This window comes from Diadema antillarum, unplaced genomic scaffold, assembly GCF_040938485.1.
Source record: "Diadema antillarum isolate AM-2024a unplaced genomic scaffold, OU_Dant_1.0 scf00000111, whole genome shotgun sequence".
NCBI lineage: Eukaryota > Metazoa > Echinodermata > Echinoidea > Diadematoida > Diadematidae > Diadema > Diadema antillarum.
In genome coordinates, this window is record NW_027271000.1 from 3,188,614 (window position 1) to 3,204,947 (window position 16,334).

A 16,334-nucleotide genomic window follows, 5' to 3' on the forward strand; every position below is an offset into this window, starting at 1 on the left:
GGTAAGCAATTCACTGGACGTAGTGTCATATGTGGGTACAATGATGTACCGTATATGTCATATATTTAGCGAGTCTAATTTTTCATGAATTGAGACTTCTCACCAATTTCGCAAGTGGTTAAATTCGCGATTGTGGAGCATAGTACTAAATGGAGATATACTATGTACGTGTGCACATCACTTTCGTGTCGGAATCAGAGTTGATATTTTCACATTTTTTGAATTTGCGAATAGCAATGCGAATAGCACCCGGTTTGCAAATTTACGAAAATAAAAACCTCGCGAAATATTCGGCGTATCATACAGTAATTCATAAAAAAGACTGTTTTATCATACATACCTTATATTATTTTGATGTATAAAATTAGATCCTATCAATTTTGTCCAAAGTTAAATGATTGACTCTGAGAATTATTGTGACATTGATTACCATATTTTTCAACTGATTGATTACTTTTTGGAAGCAGTCTTTTGTTGTAGGTTGGCCTTATGTATGCTACACATCTATCAGCATTTAATTATAAATCTTTTATCCCATCTGCCACGTTCATCCTTCATTCATGTAATTACTGCACTTTATCATTCATTTGTATGTTGTGTGGGCATAATCGCCCACACAATGATCAAACTAAACCTTGTAAACTTGTTTTTGCCATTTCATCATTCCCTAGCAGTATCGGTGCAGAACATTAATATCATGGTATCATTTGGCGTCATATTTGCCAGGACCTTAATTTCTAGGGGCCCAGAAAGTCTGGAGGCCATGCACAAAATTTGTGCTGTTTTAGCTTATCAATGTGAGATACAGAAATGCTTCATTGCAGTACGAAGTTGAAGTGAAGGACAGTACAAGGTTATTTGCCGTAGCCTATCAATCAATTTGTCACAAACATGTCAATTCATTGTGTACATGTACAATAGGACTACAGTGTATATTACTTTTCCTGAAGCTCTTTTGCCACTGTAAATATCATTAGCTGAAAAATTAAAGCATGAAGTTTTTTATTGGAGGAACTGTAGGCTTTTTATTTGTTAGCTTTGTGAAAGACAAAATCAAACTTTGCCAAAAGAAACTTGACTGATACTTTCAGTAAAACTTTCTCATTTTCAGTGAGAAAATGAACATGACCTTCAGAATTAATGAAAATTGTGCCCATACCTAAAAAACACCAAACATGCAAGACTCTAGATGTCAGCATGATTGGCATTATGTTAAACAACCACCCTTGTTTGAAATATGCAGGTGGGAGGGTATTACGAAAAACATGGAGGCAAGGTACTCTCAGAAATAAACAGAAGCATTAAATGAAAATGTTTGGAACATTTCTTCTACTCATTGCCAAGTCAATATAAATATCAAGATTTGCAGCTTGCCAAATCATTAATCATGCCAAATCATTGATGGCATATTGAATTATTGGAATGGAATCATAAAGAGGGGGGGGGGGGGGGGGGAGTGTCAAAAGAGATCAAAAGTAGCATGCATGCCTCCCTCCTTTTTTTTAACATTGTCACTAAAATTTGAGGTTAGCTCCATAGATGCATGGTGCATCCAGCCGGTAAGCGACAGGTTAAGCGATGAGGCATAACATCACCATTTTAGCGTTATCAAGTATACACAGGTGTGTATGTGTGTGTGTTTGTGTGTGTGAGCTTAAGGTGATGATATTCAGAGAGATGATGGGAGTGTCACTACACCTCTTGACAATCCAACCATACACCCTTATTAAAAGAGGTGACAATTTTTCCTGCCTCTGCTGCTGACTTGTTTGTGTTACCCCAGGGTATAGAGGTGAGAAAGTTTGCTTACACTACTCACAGAAGGCATCTAGATGCAATGAAGAGTAATGAAAACACGAAATGGATGATGTAAAATGAACTGGCTCCGTTTACCTTCCAGTCTAAAAGTGTGAGCTCGTCTTTGTGTGTGTGTGTGTGTGTGTGTGTGTGTGTGTGTGTGTGTGTGTTAATCCCAATACGCCAACTACTGTGATGTTGACTTGCTCCATATCTAGACTAGATAATGCAAAGCTCAAGCGTGTGTGCTCCACAGTGCTTGGATGAGTCAGCTATTACTTAATGCATGGAAGAGTGAGCTTTTGCCTGGCTCTAATGTAATTAAACGTGGTGAGCTGGGGTTTTTCAGGCTCAACATGTGTCATGCTGATGCGGTGAATATACTTGTATGAGATACAGAGCGCATTTAACCCTTTATGTACCGTACATTGTAGTAGCTATTCCAGACCTACCTGTGCACAAATGTCATGGATCATAACATCTGCCTCAGGAAGTAATTGCAAGTAAATGTCCTGTCAGGAACTACATTGAACTTCAGTTTGAACAACTTTCAGTCTCTTGTACTACCCTCCAATAGGGTTGATGTTGGAAATATATGTAATGCTGGTCAATAACAATTGTTGACTGTTTTGAAAACATACCTAGAACAAGTTAGCTAGCAAGGTATTCCTATTGATATTCCTGTTTATTCTGTCTTTTTTTTAATGTCAGTATCTTCATATTGCCCAAATTGTGTAGTAACATGACTCTTGAAATGAAAGCTGTAGACTCACCCCTATAAAAGTAAAGAGTATTTGTTTTTGATCATGTTAAAAAACAAACAATGCTGTTGTCATATGAATAACATTACTCCTTTATTTTTTGCCTATTTGAGGTGATGCATCAATATTCGGGTGGTTACCGTACAACATAAGTTATATTTTTCGATTTCATTGAAATTGTTGCCAATCTTGTGCTTGTGTTGATACACAGTACATCTACCCCCTCCCCCCTCAGAGTACATTTTTTGTGTGAACATATTTTTCTTCAATAACCACCTTGCTTAGAAGTGTCCTGTCTCACCATTATTGATGAGAAACATCAAAGGCAAACATTCACTGACGGAACTTCTTGCAGAAGAGGCTGCCTGTGTTGTATTACATGTACCTGCTGTTGTATTCAGCTTGCAGAGAGCGCAGAAATGGACACATAATGTGTAATACAGTTTGCCTGCACGGCGTGTCATTGATCACCAAAGTGTAAAGCATCCTCACCACATCTGTAAATATAATTCGGCTGGTAATGTGCTCTGCAAGCGTTACGGGGTTGTAATTGATTCCAGGCCAAATTGCATGGAACAACGTGAGGGTGATGTCTATTGCATTACACACTCCGCTTGCATCCTTGACTTTCAACTCCTTGGTGTCCGTGTAGTCTCATTTCAAGCTGCTTTATTTCAAAATCGCTTTATTCAGGGGGAAACAAACTCTCGATTCAAACTCAGTATGACTTTTTGCGAATGAAGGCAAGATTACAGGGGTTTTCTGTGAGACGACAGTTTTTCTTCCTGTGAATTGTGTTGAGGGGCTCACATTAATCCCATATCCATCACAACAATCAGATTATTACAAAGCACAGAAACTTGGACACAGGCCATTTAAATTTTGTCGTTTTGGCTTTAGCACATTATACTTGCTTGTGATTGCTGTGAAAATACTCTGTAAGTTTCAGTCCACAGTAAACATTTTAGATTAAAGATGGACAGATAGATCAATAGAAAGAGATGGATTTATAGATAGATAGATAGAAAAACATGGTACTAGAACTCATCTGTCCTGCAAATGACAAAGCTTTGGCCACGATTCCTTTTACAAGCCTGCCTGTGTCTAATCCTGCCATTGTTCCCCCATGCTAATGTTGTATAGAATCCCACCCGTGTCCATGATTTGGGGTGATATCCAGACTGCCTTGTGTTGCTATGGTGACGGGGAATTAATCCTACTCGAGACACTTCCTCTTGGGCTTAAATTGGAATGTGATATGACAGTGAAATAGAAGGTTCTCTTTGAAGTACTGCTTTGAAGTGGTCCCCATTTCTTCTAAACTCTGACATTTGTTTGAGGTATCTGTACTTTGTTTTTTTTTTTGTCTTGAGATGGGGTCTGTCCGGGTAAAAGTGCAAAGTAGAACAAGCGGTAATGGTGGGATTGCGTGATGGAATTATCTGAAATGGGAGGCACCATGTATGGCAGCCCTCCGTGTAGATTTCAACGCTTTCCATGCGACAAGACTTTGTGACATTTACCTCGGCCACCTTCTGAATCAATCTCTGTACTCTGAGGCCAGAGATCTGTGGGAAATGTGTGTGTCCTTCCTGTACAGGCTACACACCCGGGGCGAATGGGGAAGAAGTGGGAGCGTGGGGGGCCCAAAAATGTGAAAGATACTGACCGGTAGGCTCTAAGTGCATTTTTACCCTGGGTCCTCAACAATGTCTTGTTTGAGATGATCGGCAAGATTCTACTCAAAGACCTCCTTGCATGAGCAAACACATGCCACCACCTGCCTGCATTGTTGAAGATGTTTAAATTACTTCTTGTGGTTTTGAGTGAAATAGCAATTAGAACACTTTGGAACCTCGTGGGATTTTTTTTTTTTTTTGAATAAAGAACTAGAAGAAAAAAAAATGAGTACTTGGTATATATGCTGTATTGCTGTGTCCTTTTTAAAATTATGAAAAGTTTAACAGAAGCCAGTTTGTATGCATTGTGTGTGAACCCCACCAGGGTTCTTTAATGATATCAATAATTGTGAAGTGTTAATCTGCAGTTTAAAGTTGTAAATGGAGCTGGTGTCTTTTTTTTTGTTGAACTCACAGCTCAAGATGCATATAACTACCATGTCCTGTATGGAATCTCAGAAGATGCCAACTATATGTAATTACCTTTCATTTTAGAGTTGAACCATCCATACTCCTAGTCTCATGAAGTGGCAGAACTTTTATTTTTTTTTTAAATTCTGCGCCATTCTTCATGGTCATATTTTCTGTGAATTGAAGTAGTTTATACACTTGCATAGTGTACTTATAATAATAACCACGAGTGTATTTAATATAGTAGCCACAATCCTGGAACAGTCTCCCCACAATTATCCAATCAGCAGTTAACACAGATCAATTTAAAAGACAGTTAAAAACCTATTTGTTCCAAAAGTAAGACCTCTGTAGACATCTTGCTTAATTACGCTGCTAGTGATCTGACAAGTTTAAAGTCATTGTCTATTTGTTTTGCTTTGTCATTTCTCTGTTTTGTTTTGTAAGTATTGTTGATTTCTTGTATTTTGTTACAATTATTAAAGCACTTTGAGTCTGTATAGTAAAAGTGTGATATAAATATTGGTTATTATCATATTTCGGTTATGCTCATAGAATAGCTTTTGTGTTTTTCTTGTTTCATCTCACATAATCACATATTTCATCACCAAACACCCCATTGTAAAAAACAGAATTACATATATATGATTGCATTATATATGTAACAATTCTGGTATGACAGAAATATCTTATTAGCATTTCTTTGTATTGGCAGTACAACTTATCGGTCCATTGTTTGTTATTTTGCATATAGACCGATCCAACCTGGCAGCAAAGTTGGCCATTACTACGTTGTCCCATGAACACACGTGTGATGCAAACGCATGATATACACATATTCCAACTGGCTCGCACCCACAGCAATATATATATCTTGTATTCAGCATACTTACGCACTTGGGACATCGCAGTTATGGCGGATTTTCTGCCAGGTCAGAATCGGTCTAGATGTAGATTGGGGTTAGGAGAAAATAATGATAAAAGGAAAAAAAAAAGATAGAGAGAAAAGACAAAGAGCTAGAGGGAGTAAAAAACCCCTGCTTGTATTCAATTCAATTTCAATCAATTTATTCACCATCATTTCAGGAGTACAATAAAAAGACACACAAAAGTACACACTGTATTTATAAGCAAAGTAATTGGCACAAAGAATGGAGAATAGAACTTAATTGTAGAAACCCCACAAGAAGCAGTGCTTACAAATACACTTTTATGGCTCCAATTACACTTAGATGTTGATGTAATGAAATGTAAAAGAGAAGGAGAGAGAAAAAAAAGTTGCTAAACAATACAAAACCGCCGAGGGATTAGGAGATACAAGCGCATCTTCTCTTTCCACCTGGTATTATTCTATGGTAGCTTTAAACTTTTCTATTGGAAACACAAGCGGATTTACCTCCTAGACTGCAGATATATGGCTCTGCCTCTCTTTGAAATGTCAGGCATGTGTACGGAGGTGATAGACCGGCTAAGATTGATCACGAGCCAAATATTTCCTTCCTGACCTTCTGATCTTTCCCCATAATACTTGTCATTAGATATGCCCCCTTTATGGTATATCTTTGGAAATGTCCATTTGTAAAATCCCATATGTAGATATATATTCCTGTTTAGTTATGTATCCTGGTACATCCCTTTGAGATATTCCTTTCGATGTAGAGTTTTTATCACGTGACCTTCTGAAATATCCATCTTAGTAAATTTTTTCAGCTGGATAAAAAAAAGAAGTAAGAAATCCTGTTCTTGGAGATGGTACAGTGCTGCTTTCTAGAGCACATCAGTAATTCATGCAGGCCTGATAAATGGCCCCCCATTGGCGTCACTAGATGAAGGGAATGCATAATGCAGCAAAGGTTGAGCAGGAACGAAATACAGAGTGACGTGTGGCGATCATGGTTGTCCATGATGCCCGTTGAAGTGTATCTCATTTCATCCTGGCTTTTGACAATTTTAGAGCCGCACATTAAAGTATGTTTTTATTTTCTTTGTAACTAACTTCAGGTATATAGCCTGCACTTTTGGATTTTGTTGTTGTTGTTGAAAGGATATGGGGTTGTTGAACTTTAATTACTCAATAAACCTCCTTTGACTAGTGGAGTAGTTATTCTGACATGGTTTAAGTAGGCATGAATTGAAAATGCATTTTCTCTCAGTTCTTGTTAAGTTCCATCTTTACGATGAAGCTGTTTCATAGGTCTAGGTCTGAACTGACCCATATATGTCAAGCCATGACTAGTTTGTTGGTCATGCATGTGGCAATATTGCTTGTTTTTTTTTCTTATAAAACTCTGTATTGAATCATAAAAGCATACTATTATTGTGTAGTGTCAAACATGTTTCATCATATATGTTGAAAAATGTTTCATAACATGTTTCATATATGTTCATGAAGTAGGATGTTCATGTATACCTCTTGTCACTTCAAGTGTGATATTATCCATATATATAGAAATGACATATCATTTTCTCTTTCCTTATCTAGTTTGCCGCGAGTTGTTAACTGGTGGTATAGATTTGTTCCAAAGTAACATGTATTTATTCATTTATTTATTTACATATATATTATTTGTTTATTTATTCTTATACGTATTATTAATTAATTAATTTATTATTTATTATTTATTATTCATTTTATGATATATCTGTTTTCAATTTTATTGGGGGAGATTTGTAATTGATTATTTCTCACAATTGCCAGGGAGTTGGTGAGAAATCAGTATTAAAGCAAAAATCAATGATCAGTGGCATTGGTGTGTTGATAAATGCTAAAATTCATATGCAGAGCTTTACCGTATTTTGATGTAATCACCGATCTCAAGGTAGTCTACAACGAAGCACTGTATACTGTAAAACAAGGAATTTTCGCGCGCACTTTAATTTCGCGAATTTCGCGAGCGCCAAGATTCACGAAATTAAAATGCACGCGAAAGTCCATGTTTACATTATATGCATTGAACGCCAGTGGCACTTCGCGAAAATTTCATGCCGCGAAATAGGCTGTCGGCTCCAATTCGCGAAAAATTCATGCCGCGAATATATCATGTTTTACGGTATTCATCTTTCTCCCTATGTCCCTACAGGTTATGGAAGCAGGTTACAGACCAGCTTGGCCAAGTCATGCCACTAGACTGGCAGAACTCACACACGAGACGGAAGCACATGCCTACCCTGCGACTTGTTGAAAAGAGGGTAAGATCCAGTAAAGACAGTTGCTAAAAAGATGTTGTCTTTTTACATGTATGCAGCGTACTACTTTTTACTACCAACTTCTACTAATGATACTATTACTACCACTACTATTACTACTACATCTACGACAACTACTACTACCACCACCACCACCACTACTGTGCTACTGCTACTACTACTACCACCACTACTACTACTACTACTACAACTACAACTACTACTACGACGACGACTACGACTACTACTACTACCACTACTACTACGACGACGACGACAACTACGACGACTACTACTAACCTACTACGACTACTACTAACCTACTACGACTGCTACTACGACGACGACGACTACGACGACTACTACTACTACGACTACTACTACGACTACTACTACTACGACTACTGCTACTACGACTACTACTACTACGGCTACTACTACGACTACTATTACGACTACGACTACTACGACTACTGCTACTACGACTACTACCACCACTTCTACTATACTACTGCTACTACTACTACTACAACAACGACGACGAATACTACTACTACTACTACTACTACGACTACTACTACTGCGACTACTACTACTACATCCGTACTACTACTGTGACTGCTACGATTACCACTACTACGTCGACGACGATGACTACTACTACTACTACTACTACGACTACTACTACGACTACTGCTACGACTACTACGACGACGACGACTACGACTACTACTATTACTTCTACTACTACGACTACTACGACTACTACTACTACTACTGCTACTACTCCTTCTTCTTATACTAGACAATTGCAATGACTACTGCCAATATACTACTGCTTATTCTTCATTTGATGAATGTAATGCTAGCAATATCACACGTTGTATACAAATAGTGAATGGTCTCGAGTGCAATGGTACAAGATTTTGCACGAGGTGAAAGGTAGAGGCGCTCCATTCAACGAGGCGAAGCCGCGTTGAATAGTGCACCTCATCTTTCACCGAGTGCGAAATCTGGTTCCATTGCTCGAGTAAAGACCATACACTATTTGTTTTATACAACACCTTGAACGTCAACAGATTTGGTACTCACAGATTCTTAAATTTAGCACAGAAATGGCAACAATTTCAGTGAAAGACGAATGAGTAGCCTCACAGTGGTAGTCACCGTGTATGTACATGTACGTATGCGAAACAAAGTTGTTTACAAAAATGAGTGACAAAAGTAAGTGCGCTTGTAATTGTTGAGTGCGCGTGGCACATGTTTGTTTGTTGTCATATCAGAGCACGTGCAATGGAACATTTTGGTCAAACAAAATTGCTCTGCTTAGACAGCCAGAGTGTGCAATGGAACTTTTCACTAAATGTCACGTGATGGGCAATCGACCAATCGGATAGCTACATTCTAAATAGGTGTTGTATAATACATACTAATGCTATCTTGTATCAATTTGAACGTGGGAGCATCTTCAGTGTTCTCCCATTGGGCCCTGAGTTTGCCATTTCCCCAGCATTGCTAGATGCTCATTTGTACACTAAGGTCAAGAGGAACGGCGTGGGTAAAACGTCTCATCCTGGGATTATCAACTGATGTACAAACGTAAATGCCAAGCAGGATTTAATCCCAGGATCTCCTGTGTGACAGTCAAAAACCTTATCCCTTTGAACCGTGATTCAAAAAGAAAAAACAAAAATCACAACACGTTTGTATGCAATAATCCATCTGTAAAGATAACAGTGTCGTCTAACAACTGCCTGCAAGGATGCTGAAATGATCAATTAAATATGTATGGCCTCTGCCATACACAAGCCAGTACACATTGCAGCGATGCTCTTGCGCCCTACAATGTAGGCATGCTTCCATGTGTAAATATAGAGGTAGTATATTATGTGATGCATGAACACATGTATCAGTGCGAGCTAGCAGGCACACACACAGTACGCTTTATCTGACTAATGCTTCAAAAGACTTATCAATCTATTAAAAAGCTGTTTCGATGCAGGGCCTGATAGGTACAGTATCTCAGGAGTATTATCAAAGAGGGCTCAACCTTCTGTAAATGGATGTCTCATTAAGAAGCTATCACTGTGCCACAATTTTCCTTATCCTGTAGAGTGTATGAAGCATGCATCAAATACCTGTATACCCGTATTATATCTTCCAGTGTTATTTCAGGGAACTGTATGAATTTAAAAATGTATAGAGTAATCTCTTCCATACCACATTATTATGAAGAGTTAAAATGCAAAATAGATACACATCCAGTTTTTATCAATTGAGATATTTACCATTTAATCAGCTGAAAAACAAAGAGATTTATTAAAATATGTGTGATTTGTTTATATTTTTTAAAAGTCACTTCTTGTTATGTAATTAGTGCAGTATCACTTTAAAAAATTATTTTTTTCTTGTATTTGATGATAACCTTACTTCAAAAATGTGAAAATGGTGTTTATCTGATTTAGCATTCAAACTTATCATACTGTTTCCAAACTAGGAAATCTCTACTTTTTCTCTTGAAAATCATATTTATTTACCATTCTGCTACTGTGGTTCTCAATCACAAATGTAACCACATGCGTAATTGTGTAAATGAGTCCTAATTTGATGAATATCATACACATGAAATATGTTATGGTATATAGAGTATATTGTCACAAATGTAGAAATTATAGCCAGAACATTCATTGAATCATTCATTGGGTCATGTAGTCCTGTATTTTTCATGTAAAAGACAGATATTCTTTTTTTTTTCATTTAATTTTTTTTTTGAGCAGATATTCCACAAAGCACACAAAGAATTGTTGAATAATTTGCTAACTTGATTCATAATCATATCTGATTAGGATTGCTACCTTGCTCAAACTTAATTGAATATTTTATATTGTTGCTTTTTTATACCTATTTAAGAAAGGATTCTAGAGGCATACTACACAGTGCATTAAAGGTACAGTTTACCATTGGGAGCAGTGTTTTAACAATGTTTGAGTTATCACATTAGATCCATATGTCAAGGTCAGTTGTATCATAAAACATCCTGCAATATTACGAATTTGCAATTAAACCTAAAATATAAGGAGATACATGTATATCTCTGTTTTTCTTATTAAACCATAACTGTAGATGGTTTATTCTAGACACAATTTTATTATAACTATTGTTCACATTTTGTATATTTAACAATACGTAACATTGATTATCTTGATTAAAATTTTTACATTGGTTGTTTCTATCCCTAACTCAAATTCTAGAACTATTTTGAAGCACTAAAGCTGGGTTTTTGTTTCATCTGCAAATGGTAAATAATGCCTTAAAGGTTATATCAAACATGATGTAATGCTTATCATAAATACATGTACTGATTTCACATCACTAACTCTGCAAAGCATGACTGAATTGTAATATAAATGAGCTTTTTCATGAAATCCAAGAGTAAACTTTACAACTTTTGGGTTTTCAGTACTCACAGACATTACATTTTAAGAGGTATTTAGACTATTGAACATACATGTAGAATATTAAGTGTACACCATGGGGAAGTCAAGAGTTCACTAATAGTTTCTTGTTTGCCTAATGGTTTGAAGATCCATAGTACATATACTGTGTATGTAGGTATGGGCTGTATGAATTTGTTTTCTGCCTTGAATTCATTTGTACAATCTCTGCTATAGTGCATTATTGGAAAATGTTTCGTAATTCAGAGGGCATCTTGAGTAAAGACCCGCAGAACATGTTTTTTACCATTATGTCATCTGTAAAGCATTTGCTGTGTCCCCCACCCCCCCTTTTTCTCCCCAAAGCCTGGAGGCACTACCACTCTCTCACTGTGTGTTCGTGCCTCCGTCAAAATGTCATCTGTTTTAATCAGCAAACAGTTGAAATGCAAAACCATGTTTTGAGGACTGTGTATGTTTTCAGTCTCGGGCTCTGGTTTTCAGACGGCGCCGTGGTGTCTGGAGCTGGTGCTCTTGATGGCAAACCTGATAAATTAAGAAATTCCTCTACTGGTCTGCTCTCTGCCTGTCTGCTTTACATCTCTCTCTAGATCCTCTCCTCTCTCTCCTCCTCCAATGTCGCAATACAAACATTCAACTATACAAGGAAGAAACAAAAGATTTTATTTCCCATGTGAAGTGGAGTGGAGTGGAGGGATTGGAAAAGCTTAGAAAAAGGAGAAAAAAAAACCCCACTTTTGTGGTAACTGAAAACGAGAGACATTAGAGTTCAAGTTTCTGTGTTTTCACATTCAACAGATTGTGTGTTGTTTTCACATTACAGATTGTGTGTATTTACATTGGTACATTGTGCTGTCTACACAAGAAATGGATCCCATTCGGCTGTAGGGCACTTGCCATTTTATTGTTTTTAATGTTTTTATGAATAATATCAAGGTTCCATGTCAATTGTTGAGCGAGGTATCAATGAAAGTACATGCGCGTGTGCATCTATCACTATTGTTCAAGACATATTTGAAAGAAAAAAAATATCGATACTGCGATTGTTCGATTGAAAGAATCAAGTGATAGACTAGTCTGTTTCAAGTCGTTCTTTATTTTTGTATACTCTTTAAAATTTACAGAAGTTGAATCCAAATAGATACAAATCAGAGTGACAAAAAAAATTCGAATATTTTGAAGAGGGCATACATCTCAAGTATATTCTGCAAATATTGTAAACATAACTCTCAGGGTATTGGTACACTTAGTTAAAATTCATGGCAATTGATGGAATCCCATTTTCTTTGCTCAATTTTCCAATAATAAAATTCATGGCTGTGATGCTATTCATGTATGAGAACAATAGTTCTTTTTTTTCTAGAGACATAAAAGATGGGTTAAAACTCTAGGAAATGAAACTCAAAATTTAGAGAGCACTGTCATAATTATATATACATCTGAGGAATTGCAATGTAATTCTATTCAAACATGACCAGTTTAGAAGGCCATAAATAGATGAAGTGTTCTGCGTAGATCATGAATTTGAACTTTGCCAGGTGGCTTACTCGGAATGCGAGTGACATTCCGCTCCATCTCTGCGACAGATCATTAAGGAAGCGAAGAGAGTCGATCGCGCAGTGTTGGTGATGAGCTACGGGTGTCGTTAGTTTCTCTCACTTTCATCGCGCACACTTGTCATGTAATTATACAGTTCTTGCAAGGCACTCAGTACAGTCTTAACTCGCTGTGCATCCCATACTGACGTCATCAAAGGTCCCATTTTCACATGTACGAGCACCCAGAGACGGTTGGGTATGATTAGAATGAAGGCCGGAAGAAGAATGCAGACTGCAGCATCATTTCAGCAGAACGTTGCAATGATCTTCAGAAGTTCAAATGCTGAGAACACTATGGTTTAGTGGATAAACTTTTGTCCCTTCAGCAAGAGATCTTTGGTTTGAAATCTTGTCCGGCCTTTACGCCACCGGACAAGACACATAATGCCCACTAATGTTCCTCTTGACCCATACGTGTATTAAAGGGGAATGAAACCCTAATATAAATGTGGATTGAGCGAATACATGTAGCAGTTTTAGTATAACACATCAGCAAAGTTTGAGAAGATAGCTCAATCTAACAGTCATATGAGCTCTCTCTATGCATTGCAATTTTTTTTTTCATCATACATTTCTATATGGCGTATTTGAAGTTACAGATCACTTTTTATGTAGTGGTATCTTTTTTATTGGCTCATAAACTGCTGGTTGTACAGTGTACTGGACACTTACATGTGTGCTAGCTTTCAGAAAGATATGAGCATAGACCTAAAAATCAGGAGTTGTCATGAAAATGTAGATTAGCTAGCGCCCCTGCACTCACATAGAGGTCCAGAGCCATCGATAAGATATTTGTGAATATCATGATCAACGTTGCGCAAGTATTAGTCAGAAAGATGTTGGTAATTGATCATCATATTCATGGAAATGCAGTGGGAGTCTTTCAATAATGTAGAACACTCTGACGCAAAGCATGTCATCATTTAAATTTGTAGATTGTACTGTGTATAGATTTCCCAGTAGTAATGGCTTTAAACCAGATATCACACCACGACAAAACTGTGAATGTAAGTTTAATGGCCATCATTAACTCTGTAGATGCACAGTCAATGATAATTTGTGTGCAGAAGTGCTTACATCCATAATAAGATGCCTTTATGTGCTTCAAGAGCCAACTGTAGTGGTGAAAAACGAGCAAATTTACATCTGATGTTCTGCGAGGGAAAGATGAGGTCTTTGCATAGGATGAGTAGATAATGCAGCGACGCTGTTTCAACATCAGTTATTCATGTAGCGTGTGTCACCTTTCCAGCGTGCGTTGCAAATTATTTGAGAGACGAAGGGAGAGTTATGAGCTCCTGAAGTAGTCCTCTGCCTTTCCGCCCATCGTTCGCCCCGTATGTCTTTGGCCCTGTACAAACATGAGTCGCTTTGTGGCTGCATTGCCTCAACTGAGAAATGTTCAAGATGGAGAAGTTCAATTGGGAGAGGCCTTTAGCTAAGAAGGACAAAAAAATGTGAAAGGATCAAAAGCTCAAAGATTTTTTGCTGTCTTGGCATCTTACAGCAATGCAACATCATGTTAAGTGCTTTGAATGCCCTCTAAAAGCTACAATGAAAGGTAATTTACCTTGGAAGGAGTGGAAAAGCTCAGACCTGGAATGACTGAATGCATCTTTGATGTTGGAAATAGAAAGTGTACAATGGAGAGGCATGCTTTGATAATTCCCCTTTTTCAATGCTCTTGAACGCAAGACCAGCAAATGGTAAATGACACATAATTAATGATTTATGCATAGTTCTAAATGTCATAACTACAAAAATTCTGAACAATGTAATAAGGGTTCATGAAGAAAGCATTGTATGTCTCTTACAATAAGGAGGAGGTTTATACACATGATGTATTCTGGATGTGTCAGGTCAATGATTTTATGTAAACATTTATTATAGGTGCATGAAACCTTGATTGGATGAAAGAAAACATCCATACAAATAATCTAGGATTTGCTTATGAAAGATAAGTTCTCAGGACTTCCAAGTCAAAAGTTTCTGTAATCTTGAAAGTCCAAGATTAAAAACTGTGAGAGACTAATCAGAACAAGTTATCTTGGAATAATTTTTCCTCAACAAAGTTTAGTAACGTAATAAGAGTTGACAAACTGGTTTCAGCAAGAAATGTAGGTAGTATGGATAGGAGCAAAGAAAAAATAATGACAGAGGAAGAGACAGAGACAGGCAGACGAATAGGTGGGCAGAGACAAGAAGAGGCAGAAAGAATTGTTAACATAGCAGAAGAGGGTTAAGGATTTAGGAGTGTACAAAAGGTGTGATATATTACTGTACAGAGCAAGAAAAATAAGGAGGGAAAGGTGATTGATGTGGTTGCCATGAAATCTGCAGTAGTCTTAAATATTCCCCTGTATGTTTGTTCACATTATGTCCCATGTTTTGACAGGTCCTAGCCATTGGATGATTGTTGGGGGTATATCGTAACTTCGGCATGCCACGTTTGTCGGGCCGCTCCCGATAAATTTAGCCTTTCTCCGTGGAGTTGATGTCTGCATTTCAATGAGCTTTCATGCCTTTGACAAACTAGATGGAGGGGGAAAAGTCCTTTACGCCTGATTCAATTTACTCAGCATAGAGGCAGGGGAGAGCACTGGGTAAATTGATACAGAGAGCGATGGATCTGTCTGTCTGACACAATTTAATGGTGTGTGTGCTGCAAGGAAACTATGACACAGGGCACTAATGAAATTGCAAACGGGACACCCCTTTGATCTACATAAGATGTTGAAGTGTTGCAGTGCATGCGATCAAGAACATCAGCATGATAATGTGTTATATGTTTGTTTCCATGTTGAATAGATGTACAACTTACAAAATGTAATACAGATTGCAAGGCATCAACTTAATAATGTTGTACAATCATGTACATGGTGAATGGATGTACACACTTGCAAAGTGTAATACAGATTGTAAAGCATCAACTTGATAACATAGTACTGTATAGGCTATATATTTCGCGGGGGTTTTATTTTCGCGAATTTCGCGAGTCAGGAGCTATTCCCGAAATTAACAACACGCGAAAATATTACCTTCCAAAATGAATCCTTTGCCTTGATGATACGAACATTTCAGTACTAGTATACCATGTCATGGCTTACCGAACAGACCGTACTCACTGGCTAAGCTTACATATAGCACGTCCACGTCTACTTACGAATACTGTAGAGAGCCAATTTATTATCGCAAGAAATTTATCACGAAATTTATCACTCGTCAGAAATTTATCACGATTGACTTAACCACTTCAGAAATGTTGAATTCTAACTTACTAGTTCGCAGAGTTTGGTAAGTTTTTTCATGCAGTGTATAACTAGTTTCATTCTTATTTGCTAGTAAGTTGAAAATTCACACTTTCTTTGCCACTTCATGTTTTATCTGGTCCCCCAATCGCGAATTTAACCACTCGCGAAAATGTGTGACAGCGGCAATTCGCGAAAA

At 37.4% G+C, this 16,334-nt stretch overlaps 1 protein-coding gene across 1 annotated transcript in view; it reads left to right on the top strand.

Annotated features, from left to right (window-relative positions):
- LOC139719489 (fasciculation and elongation protein zeta-2-like) overlaps nucleotides 1-16,334 on the top strand; it is an 89,847-nt gene that overhangs the window by 25,177 nt on the left and 48,336 nt on the right. Inside the window, exon 2 of the mRNA XM_071630907.1 lies at nucleotides 7,729-7,837. Coding sequence (XP_071487008.1) covers nucleotides 7,729-7,837 — 109 coding nt within the window. The remainder of the gene's footprint in view (nucleotides 1-7,728; nucleotides 7,838-16,334) is intronic.